Source organism: Haemaphysalis longicornis, unplaced genomic scaffold, assembly GCF_048455015.1.
Source record: "Haemaphysalis longicornis isolate Haplotype H1 unplaced genomic scaffold, Haemaphysalis longicornis Haplotype H1 scaffold_6, whole genome shotgun sequence".
Lineage (NCBI taxonomy): Eukaryota > Metazoa > Arthropoda > Arachnida > Ixodida > Ixodidae > Haemaphysalis > Haemaphysalis longicornis.
In genome coordinates this window covers 171693720-171721126 of record NW_027526407.1, presented here as the reverse complement: position 1 = coordinate 171721126, position 27407 = coordinate 171693720, and the positions used below count along the sequence as shown (strand labels likewise).

General features: G+C 44.9%; 1 protein-coding gene across 3 annotated transcripts in view; it reads left to right on the top strand.

Annotated features, from left to right (window-relative positions):
• Positions 1 to 27201, top strand: part of LOC144141266 (CCR4-NOT transcription complex subunit 2-like) — a 61149-nt gene extending 33948 nt beyond the window's left edge. For 2 of the 3 annotated variants that reach the window (XM_077672840.1, XM_077672839.1), the window contains exons 9-14: positions 5292 to 5326; positions 5505 to 5607; positions 18529 to 18685; positions 22680 to 22741; positions 23347 to 23497; positions 24363 to 27201. In XM_077672840.1, coding sequence (XP_077528966.1) covers positions 5292 to 5326; positions 5505 to 5607; positions 18529 to 18685; positions 22680 to 22741; positions 23347 to 23497; positions 24363 to 24564 — 710 coding nt within the window. In that variant the 3' untranslated portion in view covers positions 24565 to 27201. The remainder of the gene's footprint in view (positions 1 to 5291; positions 5327 to 5504; positions 5608 to 18528; positions 18686 to 22679; positions 22742 to 23346; positions 23498 to 24362) is intronic. The other variant, XM_077672841.1, reaches the window with a different exon arrangement.
• The last annotated feature ends 206 nt before the right edge of the window (positions 27202 to 27407 follow it).

The window sequence follows — 27407 nt, the reverse complement described above, 5'->3', positions numbered from 1 at the left end:
CCTGGTTGTCTATAAAACTTTGTTACATTGAAATTTCGGCAAACGGGACTTTGTTACACAGAGGGTGAAAATACATGGTGTGCATACATTTGAAGTTAGAAAAATTTACGTGGTTCATTACATCAGGGTCTCGTTACATTGAAGTTTGTTCCGTCAAGGTTTGACTGTATACCACTCTTATGCGTAGCTTTTTTTAAAATAAGTAGAAAATAGGGAATACGTGAAGACAGCTATTGCCACCACTCGTTATACCTCGCAACTTACACCGGAAGTTGTTAAAATTGCGGGACAAATATTTTCACTATACACCTTCTGAAGTTTATACAAACTTTAACTGTAAGTTTTTGTAGTGTCATGTTTGAACGTTGAAGAACAAAAAGAAAGCTAGAAACAATATTATGGGAGCCCAGCCGACAGATCACACGGCACCGCCCAATGCCAGTAAGTTTCGGTTTTAGTGCAATCCCTGGTGTAGTACTCAGCCAGATAATTGTGTGGCCCTTGTACGGCCCATTGTGCATAGCACTTTTATTATGACCCTTTGCATTCTTTTTCTCTGCTAAAAAATTTTTTAAAAAGCACGGAACGCTTACTTTGGCTAAGGTCAGTATTTTGAAGTATGCGCAATGAAACGTCTTTTCTGGCTGCCGCTGAATGGTGCTACTAATTGACGCTCGCGGCGGTACCACTACGCAAGGAGGCGTTGATGCCAACATTTGTGTGACCTAAAAAGGACGGTATGCTTTTCTTCAACAAAGCATCAATACTGATCATGGTTCCCATGAAGAAACCTTTTTCTTAGTGGTCCGTAGCATTAAGGGGGAACGCGGGTCTTAGAATGGTCAAAAATGGCCAAAATATCGATTTTAGGAAAATCCAATTTTTGGAATTATTGTACCTTCAAGCACCTGCCTTAAAAATATCAACACGAAATTCCATCGGGAAATACTCTAAAATCATGTTTTGAAACGCCTCGAGGGCCACGAAATGCCCCGAATTGGGCAAAAGTTGCTTCAAGTTCCCGCGCGCCCCGCGGGCGAAGCAGCCAACCGATCGCCGCCATCTTGGTCTTGTTTTGAAGCTTGTTTCTTTGTGCGCATTTTGCGATATCTCAAAATGGCGTCGCTTGAGTAGAACGACCGCCCTTGCCAGTTTTCCGAAGGCACCTTCTCGGCCGCCGATTGGCTAGAGCGGGCGCGCGCGGTTTGAGTTCGCCATACGACCCCTCCCATTGGTTGGCGCGACTGCTGTCATGGCGGTCGCCATCATGGTGTCTGCTACGCGCGTCTGACGGAGTCCGCTCTTCTGGCGCAGCGCTCGCTTAGAGCAGTTTTTTTTTACAGTTTCTTCTAATTCTTCCATCGCGTACTTTCGTGAATGATGCCAGGAGACATACGTTTGAAGAAGACGACCCGTCATGCACACGGGAAGCGAAAGTGTCGTCCGCCTATCCCAAGGTCGCGTGGTGCGACTTCGGGCCGCTCGACAACGCCGGATGAGAATCGTTCGCCGCCTCGTATTGCCTCGCCTGCCCCATCGCCTGACCAACCACCTCCGGAATCCATACCTGGTCCAAGCACGTCCTGCCGGCTTGACACGAGGTATTACACGGCGGAGGAGATCGCCGCGCGTACGGAACACGCGGACGAGGTCAAGCGCGGAATGGAGACCAAGTCAGCAACGCAGCGGAAATTCGACCTCCTTGAAGTGGATTTGGCGCACTCAGAGGAAGAATCCAGCACAGATTTTGTCTTAGTGGATTTTGCAATGCTTAAGGACCTTTTTGCGCACGTCAGGTGCGGCAAGTGCGGGCTGGCGGCGCCGGATTTGAGGAAGCCTGACCGACAGTACGGCCTCGCCGTGAAGCTCGAGGTGACGTGCTCGGTTTGTGAACACCGTGTGGAACGTTGTTCCTCGCCAAGGATCGAAGGATCTGGCAATATCACTCTTTTTGAAGGGAATATGAGGGCTTTGAAAAGTATTCAAAGCATCGGGAAGGGGGTGACTCCTCTGTCAGATTTTTGTGCTGGTATGAACTTGTCCCACAGAGGCCTGCACCACAAGACATTCCAAGCGCACTTGAGGAAAATGGTTCAGGTTTGCGAGGACACTACAGCAGCCTCTGAAGCTGATAGTGTGCGTGCCATCAAGGACTTGTACTCGGACCTTGGTCAGCCGCCAAACAACATAGATGTGATGTTTGATTGCACGTGGATGACAAGGGGACGGTTGTCACACATTGGAGTGGCTGCATCACTGAAGTGTACACCAGCTTGGTGATTGATCATGTAGTCCTCTCTAACTTTTGCTTAGGTTGCGCCATCAGACCCAAAGCTTCAGATGAGGGCTACGAAGATTGACTGGCAGACCATGAGTGTCAGCAAAACATTGGCTGTGGTGCAGGACGCATGGAGGTAGAGGCAGCCCTGATAATGTTCAAGCGCTCGCTCTCCAAAAATGGGCTGCGGTACACAACCGTAATGTCCGATGGAGACAGCCGCACCATGCATGGCTTGAAGGAAAAAGGCGTCTATGGGTTTATCCCCATAGGCCAAGAAAGTTTGCCTTTCGGCTACATTTATTTTCCCCAAAAGACTCTTTTGAGGACCAACAACATGATGCATTTGGGGAAAGCGCAGTGCGCAGTGTCCCACCCCTGTATCCTCTCAAACTTCGAGCATAAAAACCGCGAATGAAATAGCCTCACCAAAGAACAAACAAAGGGGGGCACCTAAAGCAAGTTTCACCCTCACACTTTTGCCGTACACAATATTCTGGGTACCACAGTGCACTGTAATAGATGATGGCACTTCACGAAGGACTGTTGCAGTTTTCACGACGCCAGCAAGACACCACCAGATTTCACAACGCTAACAAAATGCCAACCGATTCGAAGTCGATAAATTTTTCTAAATTCCTAATGGGGTCCGTTACTTGGCCTTTTGTATCTCCAGTTCTAGTTGACATTTTTGGAATGCAAAGACAGATTTGAAAATGGGAAGAACATGTCTTTGTTACTGGGAAATTTTGAAGCTACACTACTGACGGTTTATCTCATAACACATGGCCAAACTTCAAATGCAGTTTTCTCAGTTTCATATTTTTGGTCACTTCCCTCAGCCTTACGCAGCTTTTTGGAAACTTCTTTTTGCTTCATAAGGTCAATCTTGGTACCATTTTTTTCAGTACAGCCTGAGGCAGCCGATGACATTCTTAGTTTTTCTGTTTAGGCTACGCATAAATAATGACTTGCAGTTATTTTGATGAGCCAAAATATCCAATACTGCCATTTTTTGTACTTGACATATTTTTTTAGGATGCCGTGACTTTCGAGAAAAACGAAGAATGTCATCGGGTATAGGAACTCTCTGGCTATCCATTCATGTAATTAAAAGCGACAAAATGCAATGCGAAAGTTCATTCAAGCTGCGTAAGAAATTACCTAATTGCGGTTTAGACTTTGTATGATAACTTTTGAACTAACAGCACCAGCTCAAATATAATTGCATATTTGAAATCTACAGAGAAAAGCACATCCGTGTGCAAATTTTCATAAGTTTCTGCCCATAAATAAAAAAGTTAGTTTTAAGACCCTCGTCCCCCCTTAAGAAGAAAGCACAGCTGATTTTACCTAAGCTGACGAAACCGCTCGATACATGTATTCGTTGAATTCAGTTGCTTCTATATCGCTGCCTCGCTTGCTTCCGGTTTATCGTGATGCAAACAGCGGCTTCAACGGCCACTATTTGCATCATAGAATACTAGGTGCGAGGAAAATAGGGGAGAAAAATGGCGTGTTTCATTAGCGATTTCTCAGCAATTAGGGCTTCTTTCAGCGCAGAATCATTGCTAAAATGAAAATGCAAAGGAGAGACTTTTGTTTGAAACCAAGTTGGTGGTTGTCTTCACTGTCACTCTAAGAGGTCGGCCTACGTGTAGAGTTGACCTATGTAGAGGGTTGGTCTATAATACGCGGTTGCTAGCATCAACGTATCACACATTTGCAACCTAGACATCACCAGGGAAAGCGCAAGACACTCTCACAGGCATCACCACCTTTTTTCTGCTCTCGAAATCGTCTACATTAGTTGAACGAAACGAAGCGTTCATAGTGCACTTAAAACTCTGCTGTCATGGTTCTGGCCCCGTCTTATACTGCGCAACAGTCTTCACATTCTTTATGTGCCGCCAATCTGTACTCCAGTTACATTTTTCCAAGTTTAGTTTTTGTTTCATAAAAAAAAAGTATTTGGTCAAGGAATTTTGAAAATAGCTGCACTGTGCATATACGCACAATATGTGTCTGTGGTAAACTGATCTTGTCCAAGCCTAATTTGTGGCTGTATTGTGGAGTTGAAACCATGTATCCTTTCGTTTTCATGGTGCATTGGAAGTTGTGGGCATTTGTTAATTGAACAAAATTCAAATTGACCAGTTTTTATTATGCCGTAGGCAATGCTACACAGCGTGAGGAGTTCGTTTCTGTGCGGAAACCACTTTGTTCTGCTATCCCGAAATTTGTGTGAAGACTGTGGCATTTGCAAAAAGAAGTTGCGTAATCAGTTATCACTGACGACAGCAGAATTAGATGTCAGGGTCTCAGTAGAGAAAAATGTTTGGCAGATTAGAGTTCAAATAGCTCCCGCAAATAATTGTTCGCAACAAAGTTAGGTTTAAGAAGTTTATTAGCATAACTGCATTGTGTGTCGCTTTCGTGCTTGCGATTGAGGAAACCTCTCGTTAGTGTTTTTTGTTTGTTCGAGAGCGAGCTACGGCGTATGTCTTTGTAGAAAAAGCAGGGAAATTTATGCCAGCAGGAAGTAATTCTTACCTTTCCCTTGCCTTCCTTCCTTTTCATAATTGCCATTTGAATGCGTGTAATTCCGGCACCCCTAACTTTCAGGAAATACCAAAAAAATTGTTGCCCACGTACAAACTGAAACAGCGACTTTGAAGTTGCTCGAGGGGTGCGAGAAGATTCTATAACTTCAAAATAATGCCAAATTTGGGCACAATGATGCGATTTTTTTTTTCTTCAGAGGAAAGAAGTTCTTGTTATTCGTAAAAACAAGCAGAAAAGAAAACATATTCTTCGGCTTTCCTTGTGAATAAAAACATACAGCCATTTTAAATGCTGCAGAACTGCCCCACAAATAAGGGCAATATGAACTGGTTTATGCTGGTTGCTTTTATTTTTCTTTTTTATAATTCGAAGTTATTACTCTTCTCATGTGAGGGGCAGTAATTTCGGTCCGTTCCACCCGCACTTTTTTCTTCTTTTTTTTTTCCAGGCCAAGAAAACAATCAGGACACCTTGAACAAACAGGTTAGAGCAGTTATCACAATATCATCCCCCCCACCCCCCCTTTTCATTGATGATGATGGTGCACGGAGTTGGAGGTAATGCCCCCAGTGTCTGAGACCAGCATGCCCTCCCACCGCCTCCCCTCTCCCTCATGCCTGCTCTCTCTCTCCTCTTCCTTCCTCGTCCTTTTCTCTCGTAGACGAGTAATTCGAGCAGCGAATCCACGAAAGAGAACAGCAGCTTCGCCACGGACAAGCTGACGCCACAGACGGTCAAACGGGGTATTCAGACGTCAAAAGACGGTGAGTGGACAACGAATTTCCTTGTGTTGTCACTACTGCTGAGAGATGTTCTCAAAACTTTGAAGGGTTGGGGGGTGGGGGGGGGGGGGGGGGGGGTATTTTTTTGAGCTCGACTCTGCAAAGTGTGTTTGTGACAGTGGCCCCGAGGACGTAGGGGTGGCAGGTGTTCACGGAAAACCGAAGTTGTGTGCCCACATTAGGGAATGTTTGTGGGGCCGCCGCCAAATTTGCATTTGTGATAATTCAGGTGCTAACACTTATCTACTTGCAGAAAACATGCTGTTTTGTACGCAGGAAGTAGCATTAGGTAGGAAAAGATACATGCTTCACTTGAATATAGGAGCTGTTACACACCAAGGAATGCACAGGGGGAAGTGAGGTATTTATTTTACTGTTGAAATATATTTTATGAAGTGTTTGAAAGAAAGAAGGCAGGGGAAAAACATGCTCCCTGGGTGGAACTACAGTAGCCAACCGATTTTTTTCGGACCTGGGGGGGGAACCAAAATGTACTCCGAATAAAAGAGCAGTTCGAAAAATCCGCGAGTCACAAGAATGAATGTTATTTCATTAAAACAGGACTGGAGAAGACACGAATGGTTCGCTGCCTTATTCCTCCTTCGCGTCAGAACGTCTGCTTGCATCTCTGCAAGCATCACGTTTTCTTCTAAAAAAAAATGGACAACAACGCCAAACCATTGGCAGTGTCTTGCATTGATGGTTGTGGGCGGTCGGGAGTGTCTTCAGCGGAGTCAGAGTCGCTTTGTGGGAGCGCAGTCACTTGGCGCACGGTCTTGTCGTCCGTTAGCTCCACGCACAACAGTATGTTAAGCTGTCCCCTGTAGCAAACTCTTGAAATGTCACAAAAGATCAAAGTTGGTTACCCCAGCAGAAGTCAAGCCGATCCCCGTCCAATCCAAAGCTAGCCAGGTAGTTAAGATTCAAAATGTGGTTGTCCTAGCTGTAGTCGCACCGTGGCTCTGTCGTGGAATATTTTGTCCGAAATACTCATTGTTCAAATGGCAAAGTGGGCTAATTATCCTATGTGCCAGTTGTCCTATGGGACAACTTGCGGTTCTTTAAGAAAATCCAGAATATCCAGCAAGTCCAAATTTTGGGAGTCTGAAAAAACGTTCAGCTACTGTATTTATATGAAAATATGTATGCAGCCTTACGTGTTTTCTGCGCAAAGAAACCATAGCATGATAATAGAATGTGCGAGGAAGTTCTAATTATTTTTGATGGTTATTACAAAGTATGGAGCAAGTCAAAAGAGCCTTTAATGTTTTTGGTTGCTTTATTTCATATGAAGCATCATATTTATCACCCTATATTTGAGGGTGGCTTGTTGTATCCTATTTTCTGTCATAAAAACAACAAGCACAAATAATAAAGCTGAAACTGTCGACTGTCTTGACCTCAGTAACATTTTAAGGATTGAGAAGAAACAAACGGAGTCAAAGTCTGCCCTTTGCCGTCATTGCTGTGCTGCCTGCTTCAGGAACCGTGCAGGGTACACAAAAGTACAGGCCGTTTGATGGCAGCAGTGTGAGGTTTTATGCCTAGTGGGCCACAAAATTCACCATAGGCTGCCGGGTTACCTAAATTGTACTTGGTGGGTGCCTAATGAACAGGTGTTTCTACTGTGAACGGGGAGGCATGCTTTTCCTTTGATAAGAAGTCCCCTGCTGGCTTTCGGCTGGTTTTGGGTGCCATGATACTGCTAAAGCAGCAGTTTCAGTTCCCGCAGCCAGCTAATGATGGAAAGGTTATATCCCAGGCATCACAGGCATAAATTGAGCTACTCAGAAGTAACCTTAGTATAGACCCTTTGCAAAAAGGCGGACAACACTGAGAATTCAGTGGTGGTAACACTGGTGGTGAACGCGACGACGCCATTAGAAAGGAAGCAGGTCGTAGCAACGCCGTTGCAGCTGCACGTTTTCACCCACGGCTTCACAAGTCTGTTGCCCCATCGCCGTAGTCATATTTCTCTCCTAAAGTGGTGTTTTGCGCTACCTTTCGAAGATTAACGCTGGTCAAATCGCTTCCACTTATCTACCCCGCTGCACAACGGCTCGTCTGGGGCGAGTCGAGACATATATAGAAGGAGAAGAAGACAAAGCTGCGAAGGGGAGGGCGTGTACATTGCTCTCAGCCGGCGCACGAACGTCAACAACCTTTACCTCACCAACGCTGACGGACACTACCGATTGTTCCTTCCTCTGAGTTCCTCTCAAGGTCGACTGCCTCTGCTCGCTGCTGACGCACGCGCACGACCCATCGCTCCCGCATTAGCACCGCATTCACCGACGGAAAAAGTTCAGCGCCGCAAGTACAGAGGCGGTGAATCGCAAACATGACCTCTAGCAGAGACATCAAAATCAGTTTCATTTATGCATGCTTTGGTCATTTTCGCGAATAGTTTTGAAAGTTTTAACATGCGCAAAGTGAGCGCTCAGCAGAGACGAACCCTTCGTAGCCCGTTCATAGCGGCCAGCCGCCGCTATTAACGGCAACTCGACAACCAAACAATGAGACAGCGCTAAGGCTATTCTTTATTAGCAACAAATCCTACCTTTGCTTGCTGCTGTTTGTCAACACTGACGATGGCGTAACGTAGGACTCCACGCTTACGTATGATCTCTCGTACTCGTAGGACCTTTCAGTGGTTGACCTCGAAGAATAAAAATCCTGAATATGCCGCTCTTCTATCGAAGGAAAGGCGGCAAAGTTATTTTCCCATCCTGCAGTGGGAAACACCACTTCGCGGGACGCGTATGCAATTACGTGGACGGTAGCTACCCCATAGAAACTCTGTGGTCGCAGCGTTTTCGCTTCCTTTCTAATGGTGGCGCAGCGGGTGCACAGTGTTGCCAGAGTGGCTTGCTGCTTTTCCGCCAACAATTTGGCCATTTTGCAAAGGGTCTATTGCCAGGTGATGTTTTTGCCTTCCATACCCAGCAATGTTCCTTACAGCGCTGCCAAATTTTGTCGACGTGGTATGCATATACAGTGCGCATTTCCTTAAAAATATATAAAACTGAAAAACACTGTAATTGTAAGGTTTCTTTCAATATCGTAAACTTGTTGTATAACCTGACTGCTTTGTATGAGCACTGTGGGAGTTTTTAAAACACGAGAAAATTGTTGTGAAAAACGCAATATACAATTAGGGTTTGAGCTGAATAGCACTATTAGAAAACGTCTAATATTTTTACAGCATGTTAAACTTCAGAAACGCGGATGGGCAGTTGCTACAGCTAACTTGGACATATGAAATTGCCCGTTGTTGAAAATTGGGAATGCCAAAATCACGTGCAAAATATATTCCCTGCAACGGGTTAGAACTAGTTGGGGACTGGGTGTATTGCACTCTGAGCACTTGCAATCGACCACCGCTCACATGCACCAGCTTTTTTCACTGGCGGCGGCAGGCTTTACCCGCAATGCACTGGTGACATGGGGCGTAACGTGGCAAAAGGGAGGAGCTTTTGGAAAACCCCTCTCGTTCTGACATTTAGCCAGCTCCAACCTAAAGCAGCGCACACCGCTGCTTTTGGTCCTCCCATCATTTCATTCTCACCAGGCATTTCACCAGAAACACATTTGAGAAACTTGGGCACGATTGTAGTGCATCGTACCTCATTTTTGCGAGCAAGGCGGCAATTGCAAGTAAGAAGATGATAATAAAGCTCAGCTTTATGTTTTGAGAGATAACTGACCGTGAACGTCAACAAGCATCAACCGCGGCGTTCCGTTTTCAACTTCATGCATGGTTTTTCCGCATCGCGTGCTTGTCCCAAATATTGTGCTCGCTGTAAATGCAAAGTCAGTCATTGGCAAGGTGTATTTACTTTATGTGGGGGCAAATTGGTGCCTCTGATAATGTCAAACCGCCAGATTTATTTCAGGGAACCACCCGAAATTGCACATTTTGAATTGGAGGTTGGGCTTCACCGCATGACACGGGCACTGCGCATGCTAACATATTTTATTTATGTCGGACAAACTGTTCCTTACTGAGAGCTCCTTACTGACACAACCACCACACTTCACTACCTGCCTAACTTGCGTTTGCTTTTGCCGGCTTCAGCCAATCGCAGAGCCGGCACATACATCATGGGTTCTGTTGCGGGAAATGAGCTAGTGGGTTGTATTGCCATTCCCTTTTTCCTAATTATATGGCTTATTTGAGCGAAGCTTACGTTAAAAGTGGTGTCAGTATGATTCTAACAAGGTAATCTTTCGAATAAACCAAAATTTTGTTTTACTTAACTCTTTCGCTACCGCACCTATTCAAAATCGATCGATTTGATCGTTACTTTGGGAGCGCCTTTTCATAGCGTTCCAGGCGTTGCTCGAACAAGTAAAGCTGTTCGGAGTTAGATCAGAAAATGTCCTTTCAAAATCAGTTTTGTTTTTATTTTTGCAACGGAAACGTGATTTTTGACACGCTGTTGAATCACCTGGGTGTGGGAAAGGGGCGTGGTCATCGCACGTCACTGCTACTAACGAAGAATGCGTGCCACTCGTATATACTCTGCACCAGCGTTTGTCTTTTGCTATGAGGGCGTGAATGGTGAACCAACAAACGATTTCCAATCGTCAGGTTCACGTTCTGACAGTAATAATCCCAGAAATCGGCTGAAAATGTCAAGCAGTGCCTGGTTGCAAAGCTACTTTATGATTTTAGGCAGTTTTATTGCCTTTGCGCACGTTGTTCTAAGTTCTATGGTAGTTCTACTTACACCAGGACCATTTGCAAACACTTTACAACAGTTTCAATTTTGTTTCTGCATCACGAAATTCATATTTAGCGCTACTACGCAGTTACCCAACTTCAAGGCTACCTGCCATGGCGCCTTGAGCGTCCGCGACGGATCCTTGAACAAAGCACACTGCTCCTGATTTCCCCTTCACGCTAACCCGATTTCTGCGATAAGAACTTCAGATGCAAGTCAAAAGATCACACCCTGTCCCCAGATATCTGTTCTGCCGAGGACAGTGCTTCAAACCGGCCTTACACTGCCAGCTGTTCGCCTTCCAGTTTCGTTTCCATGCGAGGGTATATCCGGGTGTCTAATGTTGCTGCTTAGTTGAACTGTCTATTCGGAAAGAGTCTCCGATAAGTTTTTGTACTGTCTCATTTGAAAAATGTTAGGTGGCGCTGCAATAGAGGAGGCTCGTTGTGCTGATCTTTTTCATCGCGCAACTGCTACTCGGCCAAAGATCGCAGGGCACGATTCTAGCGCATCGTACCTCATTTTTGCGAGCAAGGTGGCAATTGCGAGTAAGAAGATGATAATAAAGCTCAGCTTTATGTTTTGAGAGATAACTGACCGTGAACGTCAACAAGCATCAGCCACGGCGTTCCGTTTTCAACTTCATGCATGTTTTTTTTCCGCATCGCGTGCTTGACCCAAATATTGTGCTTTCTGTAAATGCAAAGTCAGTCATTGACAAGGTGTTTTTTACTTTATGGGGGGGCAAATTGGTGCCTCTGATAATGTCAAACCGGCAGATTTATTCCAGGAAACCACCCGAAATTGCACATTTTGAATTGGAGGTTGGGCTTCACCGCATGACACGACCACTGCGCAGGCTAACATTTTTTTTTATATCTTGCAAACTGTTCCGCGCACGTCGACATTTTTTCTGGGGCGTGTTTTTGAAATGTTTCCCTACAAAATGTGTATTCTCATTTTTTTCTACTACCGGTGGTTTAATATACACAGCTCCTTTTTTATCATTTTTTTCGACAACTTGACAAAAATTTTGATTTTGATATTTGTTTTCGTAACTATGATAGATGAAAACATCTAAAAAAACTGGTGTTATTGGAAAGGCCGTTAAATAATCTGCATTTTGTGTTCCTGTAATTAGTGCTTAACCGATTTTTTTAGCGGGAAAAAAAATGTTTTTTTTTAACCCCTAAAAATTGGTCAATTTTCCGGCGGTAGCGAAAGAGTTAAAGAAGGGCCTAAGGAAGGAGAATTGCGCAAAAATCTTTGTGGCTGTTTCTGTTTGAACCTTAATTATGCTGCACTTCATTCTTAATGTTATACCTGGAACAAATGTGAGCTTTCAAGGTACCGTATTTTCCGGTCTATAAGTCGCACCCCCCTCAAAATGACAGTTTTTCCGAAAAAACGTGTATAAGACGCACCGGTATACAAGACGCATTTGTTCATTAGGTAAACTCATAGTGAATCAGATCGTTAGAAAGTGCGGCGAAAGTACATGGTTGCTGCAGCCGCCGCCTGTGAACGCACCCCTCGGTAAGGAGGGCTAGACGTGCATATACCGTCCAAAGTCTAGCCAGAACTAACTTCTCAAAAATGATTTATTGATACACACAGATGGCGTGTACTTAGACGGTGTTTAGACAAAACCATCGAAGCCTTCTTCCGCAGACTCGCTAACAAATAATTCAGCAACTTCAAGTGGGAGTTCCGCCGGCGTATCGCTATCGCCCTCCGACTCACTGATGTCTTCTTCGCCAACATCGTCAGCACTCGCGGACCGGATTACTCTGGCCTTTATCAACCCGGCTACAACTGTTTTTGTAGAAATGGAGTCCCAAGAGTCGGAGACCCACTTGGCCACCTCTCCAAACGTCGCGCGTGTCTTGCGTGCTGTCGTAAATCCGCGCAATAAAGGTGTCATGGCGGACGGAAGTGACGCGAACGGAAGCGGCCCGAAATTCGAAACTTATCAGCAAGCTGTCATTTTAAAAATTAGCAGCACGTTACCTCCTTCAGAGTAACTTTGTAATGAATTATAAGCTGCATTTTGTTTTTGCAACCCAATTTGATGTTACTTTGAATTTATTGTGAAATGTAGTTACTGCGCATAGCAGAAAGTGACGCGCGGTTGTTGCAGGCCATTATGATTGTTTTTGACTAGAAAAGTTGCAAATTCTTTGGTTTAACGTCCTGAAGCGACATATGGGCTATGAGAAACGCCGTAGCGGTGGGCTTCGTATTCATTTAGACCATAGAGCTGTGTCTCAACGTGCGCTGGCCACGCGCGGCCGCCGCGAACCAGATTTATTCCATACATAAGTCGCACCGGTGGATAAGACGCACCAACGAAAATTTCAGAAAAAAACCGCAACTTATACACCGGAAAATACGGTACATAGTTAGCACGTCGGGCAGCAGTACAAGCGGATTACCAAGTACTTGCAATTGCACCTCAGTTCAACATGCTGCACTTACCATTCAGTTCAGATTGGCAAGCTTAACTGCTCGCCACAGCTTCTCACGTGCCTTCATTGTGCATTTCTATCTGAGTAGTTTCCAAGTCAACAAACTCCCGATTAATGGGGCGTAATTTGTGGCATCATTTCAGGCGTATCGTCATCCGGAACTCATTTGGTCACCAGTAAGTCTCACATGAGGTGCAAAATTTCCTCTCATCAAGGGTGTAAACACGGTATAAGCTAGTCTACCCTGCTTGTTGCAGGGAGTTAGTAGTGATAGCTCAAAAAGTGGCTTTTTTTTTTTTCTATCGCGCTAATAAATTTGCTTAAACAGATCTCTTCACAACACACTGCCCTCTGATTAGGCCTGAACATCTTGACACTTCATCGTGGGCTTCACATGAGGGCTTGTGCTAACAGAAGTTGGAAGGGTAGCAACATATTTTTAATCAATCGGTGGACTAAACAGTTTGACGGCTATGCGCTTGCGGATACCCATACATTCATTTGTGTCAACGCACAAACATGCATACATTCATATGCATAAGTCTGCATAAGACCATACTCATGATGCATCATCATAATGCTATCAATGTCATCTTTGTCTTAAAAGTTTTCTTGTGTAACTGATGTAGTAGTAACCTTTGGGGTGGACAATTCCTCTCAGGGCGGCCCACCGTGCCACACTTCTGCTTTCTCGGGTGCTTTTTTACTTGCAGACAGCATAGTAGGCAGCTTAGAAAGCAGTCTGATCAGATGTAATGCAACAGGAATCGAAGAGCACTGCAGCCGCCACCACAGGACAATTTGACATCCACTTGAAATGCAGCCGTACGGCTACAAAGGGAAGCTATACAGCTTTAAGAAAAATTTGTCCTGGTCCAGGATTTGCACCCAGGATCGCCGCGCCACTCTGCCAAGCTTAACCAGGAACTCACTCCACCTTTGGGGTTTCCCCTAAGTCTTGTTGATTAAGAGAAACGTTGTAGCAGAGGTGTTACAAATGCAAGCTTCAGTTTTGTAAAAGACAAACACAGTAATAAATTCAACATTAGGCTAAATGAAAGCTAAACAAAGGTACCTACCAAAATGATAAATTATAGAAAACCCTTTTCTTGAAGAACTTTTTTTTTTTTTTTTGGTGGCGACCTTAGTATGCGTAATGGTGGTGCTGGCAACGTTTTTGAGCTTAAAAGGCGAAGTAGTCATCCAAAGCGATCTTTGCAAAGCAGCCTGCACTGTCTGCCTTGTAAAAGGGTTTTAGATGGCGGATATTCTTCTAGGACGGCAGCAAGGCCATCTAAAGGGGATATCAGAATGCCGCTTTGTACTCGGGGACAACTTTCTGTGGCAATTTAATCTAGGCTACAGAGCTGAACCACACCATTTCGCTGCGCAGCTGGTAGTAGGTCAACAAAAATCATTTGCACGGTGCTACATAAGCAACTGAAAAATATGTAGTTCTAATTTTTCCCCTTGGATTGATAGTGTCATTAAGTTATTAGCCAGCATATGTGAAACAGAGAGCATTATTTTTTTAATTTTTGGGTTTTATTTGACTGCGGCGTTGTCCACTGGCGTCTTCTCGTAGGTTATCTTCGGAAAAAAAAAGATGGCGTTCTCGTTGACGGCAGCTTCCTTTCCTTAGGGTAGTTCGTTAGTTCATTTGTGCATAGGATTTATAAGAAGCTTGTGAACCAAAATCTGCTAGAACAAATGAAGAAAGTGGTCTACAACATGTATGCCCAAAGTAAGACTGACGCAACCTGGACTCTCCGTCGTTTTTGCATTCCGTTTGATTTGCAATCTTACCAGCGTAGGCGAGTGTACTTTCGGCACAGCTCAGGATGGATGTGCTTGATGGTGCCCTGAACTTCCCCAAAGCATAGAATGGCTTCATTTGGCGACTGGAAGGCCACCCAAGGTTACACAATGACAAGAGTGCAGCGGTGCGATAGTTTCGCCTTTGAATGCACTGAACACGGTCTAAATGGGATTTCACATTGTGCCATAGTGTGTGCGGGCGGCTTTTGCGGTATACCACGCCCGCGCTACGTAAGCACGCTACACGTGTCGGTGGTAGTGCCGAGTTATCAGCTCGAGAAGAGTTTACACGCCAGTGCATGCCCTCAAAACTGCACCGCAGACAACATTCATGTCATTTCTTGACGATACCGAGTTAGATGGTATTGTCCACGGTATAATTTATTCAGTCGGCCCGAGTTCTTTTGTCAAAGCGTTGGCTTGTCCTTACAAACAAGTGGAGCTTAGCAAAAAAAGACGCCAATATGCAATACTCAATACTATGGTAACCCGGCAATAGTGGCAGGTCGACAATCTCGCGAGATGAGAACATGGCCGACTCAGCTGGGCTAGGTGTGCGCAGCCAGATCGGCTGAGGAGCGGACCTTGGCGGAACAGGACTCCCAGTAAAGGTGTGGTTTTAGGGGGCGTAGTGTCTTTCTGGGGAACCGCGGCCAGGTGCAAGAACCCTGGTACCCACAATACGTAATACTCAACCACGGAGCTCATGCAAAGAAACGAACTGTATCAAATCCGTATCTGTCACGCCGAAGCTGAAACCGAAACCAGTTTATCTGGATCTACTTCGGCGCAGTAACACACAGCAGTTAGCTCTCTCCCTCCTTAAGCTTTCTCTCTGCCACAGAAAGTTGTCCCCCGAGTATAGTCTCAAGTATGAAAGCCATGAGTTGGGTTCGTGCTACAGGGGCTAAATGTATCCACTGCTACTGGTAGACTGATAAGATGTCCGAATTCATAAAGGGACAGCTAATAATAATTGTGATATGTGTAGATGTGTGTAGGCAAACTTTTACTTGAAATCACGCAAAGGTCATAAGATTGGTGCGAGGGAAAGAAATGGGCATATAGGGCATTGAATTGATTGAAACAGTTCATGATCACGAAGGATTTGTGTCCTAAGTCTGAGCATTTTCGTGCTTATGGCCCAGTCACGGCGCACGCTCGATATATGCCAAAGGAGTCAGCTAATCTCTAGCTTTTTTTTAAAAAAAAAGACAACAAAAGCTTGCATTCTGGTCATGCTGCACCGGTAGTATTGGTTGGGCTTCTGCCCTTATGGCATCCCTCTTCCAAGCGCCAAAAAAAATATAACATAGTCACACCAGCAGTTATTCAAATGAGGGAAAAAGCCTTAAAAGGTTTGAGCAGTGATGATAAATTAACAGTGCTCGAAAGGTAAGTTGTACATGTGGCTTGATTTGTGCTTGTTTGGGTTGCAGTACAGAAGCACTCATAGTGGGAATTTTCGCGGCTCATACGACATGCAGTACACTCCGGTTAGGACAAACTCTGTCGAACAACACTTTTGCTCTCCTGTTACATCCACAATGCAAAAAACGTTCGCTTAAGGTGAATTTCTAGTAATACAAACTAATTTTTGCGGTCCCTTCAAGTTCATCTTTGCAGGAGTCTACTGAACGTTAGAACTGGCCTACACTGTAGATCAGTTGCCTCATGTGGTTAGTATCCGTGCTGACTTCAAGGTAGCAGTAGCCAAAATTATTACAGTTAAAAAGAGAAATGTACTTCTTAGTCTGTCCACTGCAGTTGAAGCTGTAATCCTGCAAAGTACCGAAAAATTCTTCAATAGGCCTTTGTTTCAAATAACCAGTGGTGAAGACAATGAGGGCAAGTTGAAGAAAGGCACGCTTTTGTTTTAGCCAACTGAAAAATCTAAGTGGTGGACAGGAAAGTATGTGCTTGGAGAATCACGTTGGCACAGACCTCATTGGTCTTAACCTGAAGTTTTCAAGGAGGTGTTGCCATGCTTGAGTTAGTTTAACAATCCCCTAAAGTCAAGTCAGTGCTAAAAGTGAAAGCTGGAAGAGAGAATTTTTCTGCCTACAAGTTTAGTTACCTTGCAACGGCATAGTGCACCCAAGTTGGTAAAAAGTCAGCCATGCACCTCACTTAAGACCTATCGAATTGTGCTGCAGTTTCAATCATTTCTTTTTGAATCGTAGCCTATTACTCAGTCCTAAAACCCAAGACATCTGCTATAATGGCCTTTGCCGGTCTTTTCCCCTGTTTCCCCATACAAAGACGGATCGTAAGCCTTCGAAAATTTATTTCCCGCACGCTTTCAGCAGAATTTGTGGCAAAACAATGATTATCTGTTTTTCAAAGGCGCCATAAAGTGAGTGTTTTGCTCCTGTCTGGTATTGAACAGAACTGTGACATCGTATGAAGAATAGGAGCTAGCATGGCACGTGTATTGGCAGAAAAGAAAAAACTGACGGGCCACAGAATGAAAAGGAAAATGGGTAATCGCACAAGAAGGCTAAGGAATTACCATCATACACCAAAAATAAATGAGACTGTGTGAGGTGGCGAACAAGACAACAAAAAATGGTTCAAGACCAACCTGAAATGAACATTTGACAGGGAAGCATGGGAAGCAGCATTGCAGGAGAAAAGCTGAATATAAACGAATGATGGTACGAGGCAGCGGAAAAATCAGTGGCAGTTTTTGTCTCATTGGCCTTTGGTAATTCCAGCTTCACAGGAGCATTGTACGAAGGAAAATTCTTCTGTTTTGACGTCATTTAGTTGAGAGTGTTGATGCATGTCTTGTGGGGAGTGTGTTGGGATTGTGAAAAGAAGGCTGTCACAAAGTGTGCATTTTCCTGTTCTTTTGGTTACTGTGCCTGATGCTGTATGCTGCCGATAAACGGCCTCTATGCCCCTGCATATTGCCGCGAACCATGTTTGTTTATTTATTGTTTGTTTTTACTGCCGGGCCACGCCTGGCTGTTATCTGCGTTCCAAGCAAAGCGCGTCTTCCATTCTTTATTTTTATGCCGCACGGGCTATCCCATTCAGATAAGCAGACTGTTTCGCCCTAACGTCGCTAGCCCAGAATGATCTTCTGTGACCTACAATGTTCTGGATGTGAATCGACGGTTCTATAAACACTCGCACCGAAAGATAAAAGCCTGCAGACAGACGCCGCGGCATTCGGTTCGACGACATTAGCTTGCGCAAGTCACTTTGTTGACCGCTGCTTCACCGCCTCTGTATTCTTTTGAGTTGTTAGGGGAGCACAAGTTCGCTCCAATAAACTTGTTTCTCCTGCAAGACAACTGCGTCGTCTTTGGCTTCGTGACAATATATTACAGAGAAGCTGTTTATGGGTAGGATTTTGTGCATTTTTGTCGAGCACCACCTAAAACGCATTACAGAAACTCATTTCCCCAAAACTTTCCCAAAGATAATTTATGACAATTAACTGCTAAGGCAATCGTTGCAGTTCTTTGAGTTCGTTCACTTGTAAATGTAAGCTCACTGTGACGATGTAGAGATTTCAGAGTTCCTGTCTGGTGTGAACACTTAGGCATTTAGAGGGGTACTATAGTTGCAGAAAATGGCTGTAACTGATTCTATCGAACTTTTCCCAGAAAGAAATTATACGACAATTGGCGACTCAGATGACTTTATCACTGTTGAGTATCATTTCAGTATTCACAGTGCCAATTGGTGGGCAAAAATAAATGTGTGTACATTCTCCCATCATGTGTGAAGTGCATCTTATGCAGCTCCGTTGATGACCCACCTTCACAGAGTTTATTAATAGCTCCCAATTTTTGTTTCCCTGTCTTTCGACCACACCTGTCATATGTTGCCCTCGACGCTTTATCAATTGAGACTGTGTTGCTGTGTCCCCCACGCAGGCACGGTAACCAACATCCCGGCGGGCATGGTGACGGACCAGTACGGCATGGTGGGGCTCCTAACCTTCATCAGGGCGGCGGAGACTGATCCCAACCTGGTCTCGCTGGCCTTGGGGAGCGACCTCACCACCCTGGGGCTCAACCTCAACTCACCCGAGTACGGCACGACACTCCTGCTAGCCTTTTCCGTTTGAGGGTACCCCCCAGGGACCTGCCCTTAGCCCAGTCTTCTTCATACACACTGAATTCTTGGCTGGCAATTCAGGGAAGCGGTATTTCGCTCCGAGACAGATACAAGCCAGGCATTTCCGATGGGATGCAAAACGTGTTGATATGTCGTGCCCCACCCCTAAACCGACATAAAATATACCCAGCCACCCTTACTTATGAGAATAATGTGTAGAATTGAGCCAAGAGGAGATTTTACAGCAAAATAAAGCTCACAAGTCCAGGCAAAAATTGGGGCACTGCTGGGTATTAGACCCAGGGCCATTCACACCAAAACCCATGATTGTACGGCGCCATAGGCCATCGGGCACGAAGTTCCAACGATATCAAACGTCCCAACGTTTGATATCGCATTCAAATGCCTCAGACTTCAACAGGTGTTGCCAGCTAGGTTCGTTTTTGACGTAGCGCAGTATTTATTTATAAACAAAGCGTGCTTCCTATCTGGCGGCTGCGGTTGCTTCCTATCTGGTGACTGCGGTTTCACATTGATGTGTAGAGTCTGGACAACGTACAGCAGGGATCTTTTGCCAAATGCACCACACCATATCATGTTATAGCCTTCAAGATAGCCTGGCACTCGTCTAAGATTAGCGCTACAGAGCGATGTGCGATGCTTCTCAAAAGCACTGTCTTTTTTTTTTTTTTTTTTTTTTTTTATCACTGAAGTAATGAGGATTTTGTGTCAGAACTCAAAAAAAGTGTGCTTGGATGCATATTTTAGAGAGACCGACTTACACCCGAGTGGCTCCGAGGAGTGACACAGCTGTCAGTTCCGCTAGGTTGACGGCCCCGCAAAGATGCAAAACATGGTGGACAGCATTGATTTATATATTGAATCATAGCCAAGGAACGTAGGAACAAATTGTATATCTTAGAATTCCTAAAATAATTTTTACGCTTAGTACTATCACCTATATGATATGTTTGTGTATACTTTTTTGTGCATTTTTTTTTTCTGGTTATTTGACCAATAAACTGTAAATAATTGTACCTTACATAACACTGCTGTTATGTGTGGGAAAGCATGGTGGGTGGGCCAGGATCATTTTTTTCAAGGGGGTTGTCGACGGCTCGCTTTGCACGGCGCGATGGCGCAGTCATGGTTGGGAGGGTAGGGGGGGGGGGGGGGGGTTGCCCGCTGCCCGTGAGCTGCCGGGCTAGACCACTTTGAGGGGTGTGCCGGCAGAATTTCTCTTCCGCCCCGAGGGAAGAAAGCCAACTTGGGGGGCACGTCTCCGGCATTTAGCGTTCGATATATCGGTTGTCGCTTGTATTTTTGTTCGATATAAGCACCGTTTTAGCGACACATTCTCGTTTAAATGTACAGTGTCCAGAAATAGTTTGGTATAAAGGATAATTCAAAATAGTCGATTCGAGTGTGTGGGTGTGTGTGTGTGTGTGTGTGTGTGTGTGTGTGTGTGTGTGTGTGTGTGTGTGTGTGTGTGTGTGTGTGTGTGTGTGTGTGTGTGTGTGTGTGTGTGCGTGTGTGCGCGCTTTTTTTTTTTTTTTACTCGGGTGCGTATGCTTGTAAATGGCATTGCATGATTTTAAAAATGTGGTAGTGTAGGATGAAGGAATTTCTGGTATGCCATTTTACATTTGAACCGGCATTTGTTATATTTGATTTAGTTGTGAGATAGTTTTGCCACTTTATAACACGCCTGCTTTCACTGTCTCAAATGTGTAGTATTGGTTGTTGTAGGCACATGTAAAGCAGAGAGAGGCAAGGCTTTTTAGCATTAGCTCAGTTAGGGGAGCCACGTTTGGTATTACAATTATGCTAAAGCTTTGAGTAAAGCTGACACACTTCGAAATCCACACATTCTCACTCGAATGTTTTGGCTTCAGAGCCATGCAACCAATGCATGCATGCGAGGGTTGTTGGAGTGTGCTTGAACACCTTAGCTTGACATGCCGATTGGTTGCATCTTACAGAATTCATTGAGGAGGCTGCCATCATCTTGTTGTCTGGGCACTGCTTTATCGTTTTCCTCTCACAGCTGCGTGTTGGTATTTGTGTAGCTGTGCTAAACTGCCCTCGTGAGGTGGTGAAGAATTGGGTTATGGGTGTTCATAGACGGAATGGTCGGCCCACTGCGGTAGCTGACAAGCGCCATGTGATAACGAGGGTCTGTACTGATTGCCTAAGCCAACACGTGATGTGCTTGAGATGTGGTGTGCATTCAAGTGTGAATGGTGTCTTTAATTAGTGAAATTCCTCTGAAGCCATGCCTAGGGGACTCGTTTGGCCAGTCAGTTAGTTCTTTCAGTTGGGCAAAACTGATTTTGTTGTTTACGTTGCTTTGTTTCTGTGTTTTCCCGTTTGTGGGCCCGAAATAATTACTTGAGATGGGCTGGGTGGGAAGATGTCGGAGAAATCAACCTGCATACGGAGTGCTTCACGTTACTTGCGCCAGGCAAGAAATGCAAAGTTAGGACAGTTCAGAATGAATGTAGCCCAAGTTTTTCAAAAACAGCTATATAATGGTGTCCCAGATATCCAAAGATGCAGTTACAGCTTATGCCTGTTGCAACATCGAAAAAGGCCAGGTTGGTAGTATATCTTTGCTTCGTGGCAGCCGTATGGTAGCTGGCATCTCCTAGGCGTGAAAATGGGGAATTCTTAAGGAATTTGGCAAGCTTAGAAAAATTGAGGAAATTGCTGGAAATTGTCACGTTTTTTTGGTGTTAGCCAGGAACAACAAACACTTCGATCGAAGTAAGCCAATAACGTATGCTTAGGCTTGTACGGGACATTCGACTAATGAGGCTGTGCTCACTACTGCAGTGAGAGACAACCTCCCCTGATGTTTGACGTTGCACTGTCGTGGCTTTTGCATTATTATTATTATTATTATTATTATTATTATTATTATTATTGTTGACACTTTCATGAACCTTGTTCGCAGGATCTTGTTCAGTTATTCCATACGGTGTCATTCCAGTTATAGGTATATCTCATATAATTTTGGAGAAGGTGTAGCACTTCTTTTCAGGCTTCTGTTGAAAAATCAAACTGCTGAAAAATGTTTTTGTCCTCTAGTCAATACGAATGTTTTTTGGTTTCTAATTTGAGGTGCTTAGGGCCGTTACGGCTTCAAATCGAGATTCACCTTCTCCAAAATCATGATTTTTTTGCCTCCATGATTATTCCAAAATCAGTTTCAGATGTCTCACTCCTGCAAATGTAAAAGTACCGAAGTGTGTGTGATGTGTGAAGGCTCCTTGAATAGAAGAAAAGTATGTCCCCTGTTAGAAAAAACAACTTCATAAAAATGTTATTGCCACAGGATTGGAACTGCACGTACGATACGATACAGCAATGTCTATGGGGACTGAGGTACTACACGTTCTTTTTTTAATATTTTTGATTAAAGTGTGGCTTCGTGTTAGGAGTTTTTTAAAGATACCGTGAAATTAATGGGTAATAGCAACCCCAACAAAAGAAACTTACACATACATTTGAATGAAGCACTCAAGTTTCCTGTCGTTGAAGCTGGGCACATTTTCTTTCAAGCACATAAAAACTTTCTGTGTAGATAAAGCTTGCACAGAAGTTCAGCATTTAGTATTTCTTTTGCTACTGTAGAACTTTTAATTGGATAATCGTGTCTGCACCGAATTGCTACAAAAAAGGTTTCTATTTCCTGTATAAAAATGCAACACTGTCACGTGCTGGTCCACTCACCAAATAGTTTGGGCAGAATTGGAATTTCTAATATTAATCCTTGGTTCACGTCCCATAAGCCAAGAATATGTAATGGGATCCTTTGACAGCATAAACTTTGTTGCTTGGCATCTTTTTTTATTAATATTGCCAGCACGATCAGAAACCTTGTAAATGTGGTGAAGCAAAATGTAACTGAAAGAAGAGAGATGTGCCAAGGGGACGAAGACTGACTGTGTTCCTCGGTGCCCAGAAACCTGTACCCCGTGTTTGGAGGTCCCTGGGCCGAACAGCCTTGTAGGCCACAAGACATTGGTGAGTTTCCCTGAGACAAGGACGGAGAACAGAAACTGTGAAAGCGCTCATGGGCACACGATGCACACTTTCCTCTTTGTGGGCTACGGGCTTGCAGTACTGTGCACATCACTTCCATGCCTTTGTCGATGCTTTGTCAGTGCTTGAAGATGCGTATGTGCACGTCCCTCTAAATGCACTAGCATCTGTAGCGCACATCTCGGAGCCAGAGCCTCATGCGTGCATGCGCAGTATGCATGCATAAAGGCGCATGTTTGGCTACAGGGGGCGCCTTTTTCTTTCGCCTTAATGGAGGGGATGCTTTGATCTGTACGCCTTCTAATCCCGCAAGCGCACTGTCTTCCTATGCACGCGAACAGTCTGTCTTGCTTCCTGCAAAAGCATGTTGCTCTCAGAGAAAATGCATGCGGCTTGCCTGCTTTCGTGGCCAACCTTGTTGCACGCATAATTTTCGTCTTAACAATTCCAAGTGCAGCTATAGGTGCTAGTGCCTTTAGAAGCTCGTTGCCTGTCCGTTGCCGTAGTCTCTTTTGTTAAGCCTGATTAGAATCTTAGTTGGTTCGGTTACTTTTTTCCTCAACTGTCGCTCTCCGCCGTGACTGCAGACTACCACGTCCCTTCCGAGTACATCATCAACCAGAGCATCAGAGAAAAGCTGGCGGGGATCAAGCTGAACCGGTACGGGGAGGACCTGCTGTTCTTCATCTTTTACATGTTTGGCGGCGACGTGCTACAAATCCTCTCCGCGGCAGAGCTGTAAGTCGCACTTTTAGGGGCAGGGGCTGTTGGCGTCTCCTGTCATCGTCGTCGTAATAGTCGGCTCATGTAGTTGCGCTACTAAAACGCCGGGACGCCTCGCGCTGGAGAGCTTTGTGCTTCAAAGAGAAGAAAGTTTTACAGCAAAGCTGTGTATACCTCTACCCCACCAGCGGTTTCATCTTTGTTGGCAAAAACGCCAAGGCACTAAGAATACACTGCATGCTTCTCCCCTCCACTGGGTTCACGTCAGTGGAGACGGCCCGGGATTTTCTCTCTTAAACAGCCATAGGCTGTGGCCGAGAGATGACGTAATGCAAAGATGTTGATCAGTGGCTGGCAAACCTTAAAAGCTGAGTGGTGTGCAACGCGGGAACACCGCTGGGAGCAGTATTCTGAGGCCTCAGTGATCACGACCCTTGCGTGCGAATTTAGCAGTTGCTCGCAGCGGTGACAATGGGGAGTAGTAGCATAAGTGAGAGCGAGCAATATCTCTTTTGCTTTTCTTTTTATATTTTTTGCCATTAACTTCAACTGCTGCGATAAAAATGTAATAAGTGTCATTGTTTTAGCCATGATTTTGTCTGTTTTCATTGTGTTTGTCTGAAATAGGCTCAAGCTTCTCTGGCAATTGTGACTGTTTCGCTGGTGCCAGAGGCACTGCTACCCAGTGTTTTAGGCCGGCCATGTTTGTACTTCCGACGTAGAAGCCATATCGTGATCTATGAACGTGAAAAAAAAAACGGCGTGTCGCCCAGTTCGGTCCGCTGAGACATGAACTGACGTCATTCTTTAAAGTTGTTACGGCAGTTAGGGCAACAGTCTGGACCCGGCCTTACACGCCGTTTGTGCACACGTGGCGCAGGTACAACCGTGACTGGCGCTTCCACAAAGACGAGCGCGTCTGGATCACGAGGGCAGGCATCTCGCCGACGGAGAAGACGTCGACGTACGAGCGCGGGACGTACTTCTTCTTTGACCCAGTCAACTGGAGGAAGGTCGCCAAGGAGTTCCACCTCGACTACGACCGGCTCGAAGACCGGCCACCCCACTACCCACCCGTCTGATTGGCTGCGGCAGCCCTCCGACCGCAGCGAAGCCTCGACACACCAGAGGGCGAATGTCGGCTCAGTCCCCTTGCGGCAAGCGCACAAACCTTAACTAAAGCGTGAAAACAAACAGCTTACAAAGCGTGTCGCAAGGGGGCGGGGCCTGTTTCGGCTTCTGTCGGCTGGCCCTCGGGAGCCAACGTCTTTGCCGCAAGAACACTACTGTGCTTGGCGGCCGCAAAGAAGGCTGAATGAACCGGCTGGATGTTTTGAGCGTACTTTCCCTCGCCAGTTCATCACGGTTGGTCGTACTACAAGGAAGCACTCGTCGTCGTCGGCTCGTCTTTGTGACATTGCTACGTCCATAATGTGGGAGCAGGGACCCCATTTGCCAGTGATGACTTTACGAACTACAATGTCGGTCTTTACGTTTTCTTTCAGCTGCGCTGTGGGAGCACTTGCGAGCTTTGTGACATCATCTGTGTGATCCAAACTGGATGTGTGTCGAGAGCGATTTGTTAAAAATGTGACGTTATTGTTTCGTGCCAATTGTCACGGTGAATACATGCTTCGTCCAATGAGAATACCTTAAAAACTGGTGTGTGCTGCCTGGTGTGTTCTCGAAGTTGTGAAGTTTGGAAGTTCTTGCTTTAATTGCGTTCCAGGCTGCCCTTCCCACAATTCCTGGATGTCACTGCCGCCCTGCTGGTTTATTCACTGGCTAACACCAGTATTAGATAGTTTCGTAATGACTCCCAATATGGGCGACGTAAAAATTGGGTGCTGTGGTAACTTTTTTGTTTCTGTGGTGCTCATTCGCTTGAGCATGCAAGTTTTTTTTTTTTTTTTTTTTGAACAGTACCTTCGTTGGCTTAGCAATTTTAGCAATGTTTACAATTATATCCTTGTTTTCTTAAAATTAGCTCAGCACAATTGTCTGCCAGTTTCTTGCAAGAAAATTTTCTGGTAGCAAGTAGTTTTGTTTGAAGCATGGTGGCCACTGCTAGCCCTTAACTGAAGCTCCTAGATGTGGCTGTCACACTTTGAACAGAGCCGTTTTGTTTTTGTCATAGCTTGCGTTTAATGAAGCCACCACCTTTTGGACCAATGTGTGATGAGTGTAGGGTTCGGAACTTTTACATGGTTTCACGGTCACCTGCTAAAGCTAGTTAATTAGCCTTCAATCAGATCCCAACAAAGCAAACTTGCATGCTCAGACGACAGAGCACCAAGGAACACTGGACATAAACGGCACTCATCACTGCCATGTTGTATGTGCAGGAAATTATCTTGTGTTGCGGAAGAGAAAATCTTGGGAAAAGTGGGCTCAGTACTTGTTCTGTAGATTAGTGTAATAATGAGGTTACTAAAGAGAAGAGACACACTGCCCCCCAGTGCATCGCAAGCAAAACGACCGACAGACCGAGTGCTTTTGTTGTGTTTTGTGTATAGCCTCCGACCCATGGTAATTGCGGGCAACTGATCACCTCCCTTTAGGTGAGCATCCGACTTCCACACGGCTGGGCAGTGGAGCTGAGACGACTTGCAACGAATGTAGCGGAATAAGAGGTTGAACGTTACGCGGTTTTTCGCACTGTTATTGTTTAATTTGCATTTTTAGTTGAAAGGAGGCAGGAGCATGTTTTTTAAGTAGCTAGTGTAAAGTTGTGTTCTTTTTTACCCGGGGCAAGTAAAAGAATATTTACATTTTTAGTGTAAAATATCTTTTTGAAGTAGTAGCCTTTTGGTTGGAATCTTTTTGGAGGCGCAGGTGTTGCAATTTTCGTTTTATTTTTATAACTAATATAAGCAGTGTTTTTCTTTTTTTCTTTTTTTTTTTTTTTTTTTTTTTTTAACTTTGGGTGTCACAGGCCTCGTTTTTGTGTGCTTGTAGCAGTCGGGATTATTTTTTCTTCCCTTATTTTTTATTTATTTGCTGTCCCTGCGAGTTTAAGTGTTTGAAATTGTGTCGATTACCAAACTTTTCCAATAGTGCCAGTCACGCAGTGCCTGGCATTACCAAGGAGGTTTCCAAGTAGCTAGGACAAACATACGTTTCATGACAATTCATAGCTTGCAAGTCTGCTCATGAGAAATTTTGAGTGCTTGCATCAGCGCTGCTTGTACTTGCATAAAAAGCTTGTTGATTGCCAACTTATTTTGTGACCCTTCTCCTGTATATGTGCAAAATTAGCGTGGCTCTTTTTCATTTTTCCAATTGTTATTGAGTATATAAACGAACCCTTGTTCAATGCACTTCAAACCATCTCTCCACTCCGTTTAAGTTCGTTAATTGCGGCTAGATCACTTGTTTGAGATCGCCGCTGGTCGAAAGCCATTGGGACGTGTCTACGAGGCTGTCTATGCAAGGAACGAAAGCCGGTTTTGTTTTCTGCCAAAAAGAGAAAAAAATGTGAAAAAAAACGTCACTGTACAGTAAGTGTTTTGCGGCTACTGTCGGCTGCTGCGTGTCGGGAAGTCGAATGCCGCCGGCCAATCCAACTGTGGGGGAGTCGGGGTGCTCCCAGCGTTGAAAGGTAGCTGTTGGGGACAAAAACTCAATGTACATAAGCCTTCCTTAATTATTTTCAAAGTGTACAAAGGAGCGGCCTTGATACATAGTTGCTTGTCAATAAAGATCGATCTCTAAAGCCATACTTGTCACCTGTTGTGCCACTCGATTCGCGTGCTTTGGCTTGACAAAATCTCCGTGCTGTGACTGCAAGTTGTCTAAGGCCATGTATGGTCGAAATGCTTGAGCAACTGTATCATCCAGACCTGATGAACAGGCTTGGTGTCTGACGAGCTCTAGTGACATACCTTGGGTGCATGGTGGGTGAAAGTCTGTCATTGATTGAATA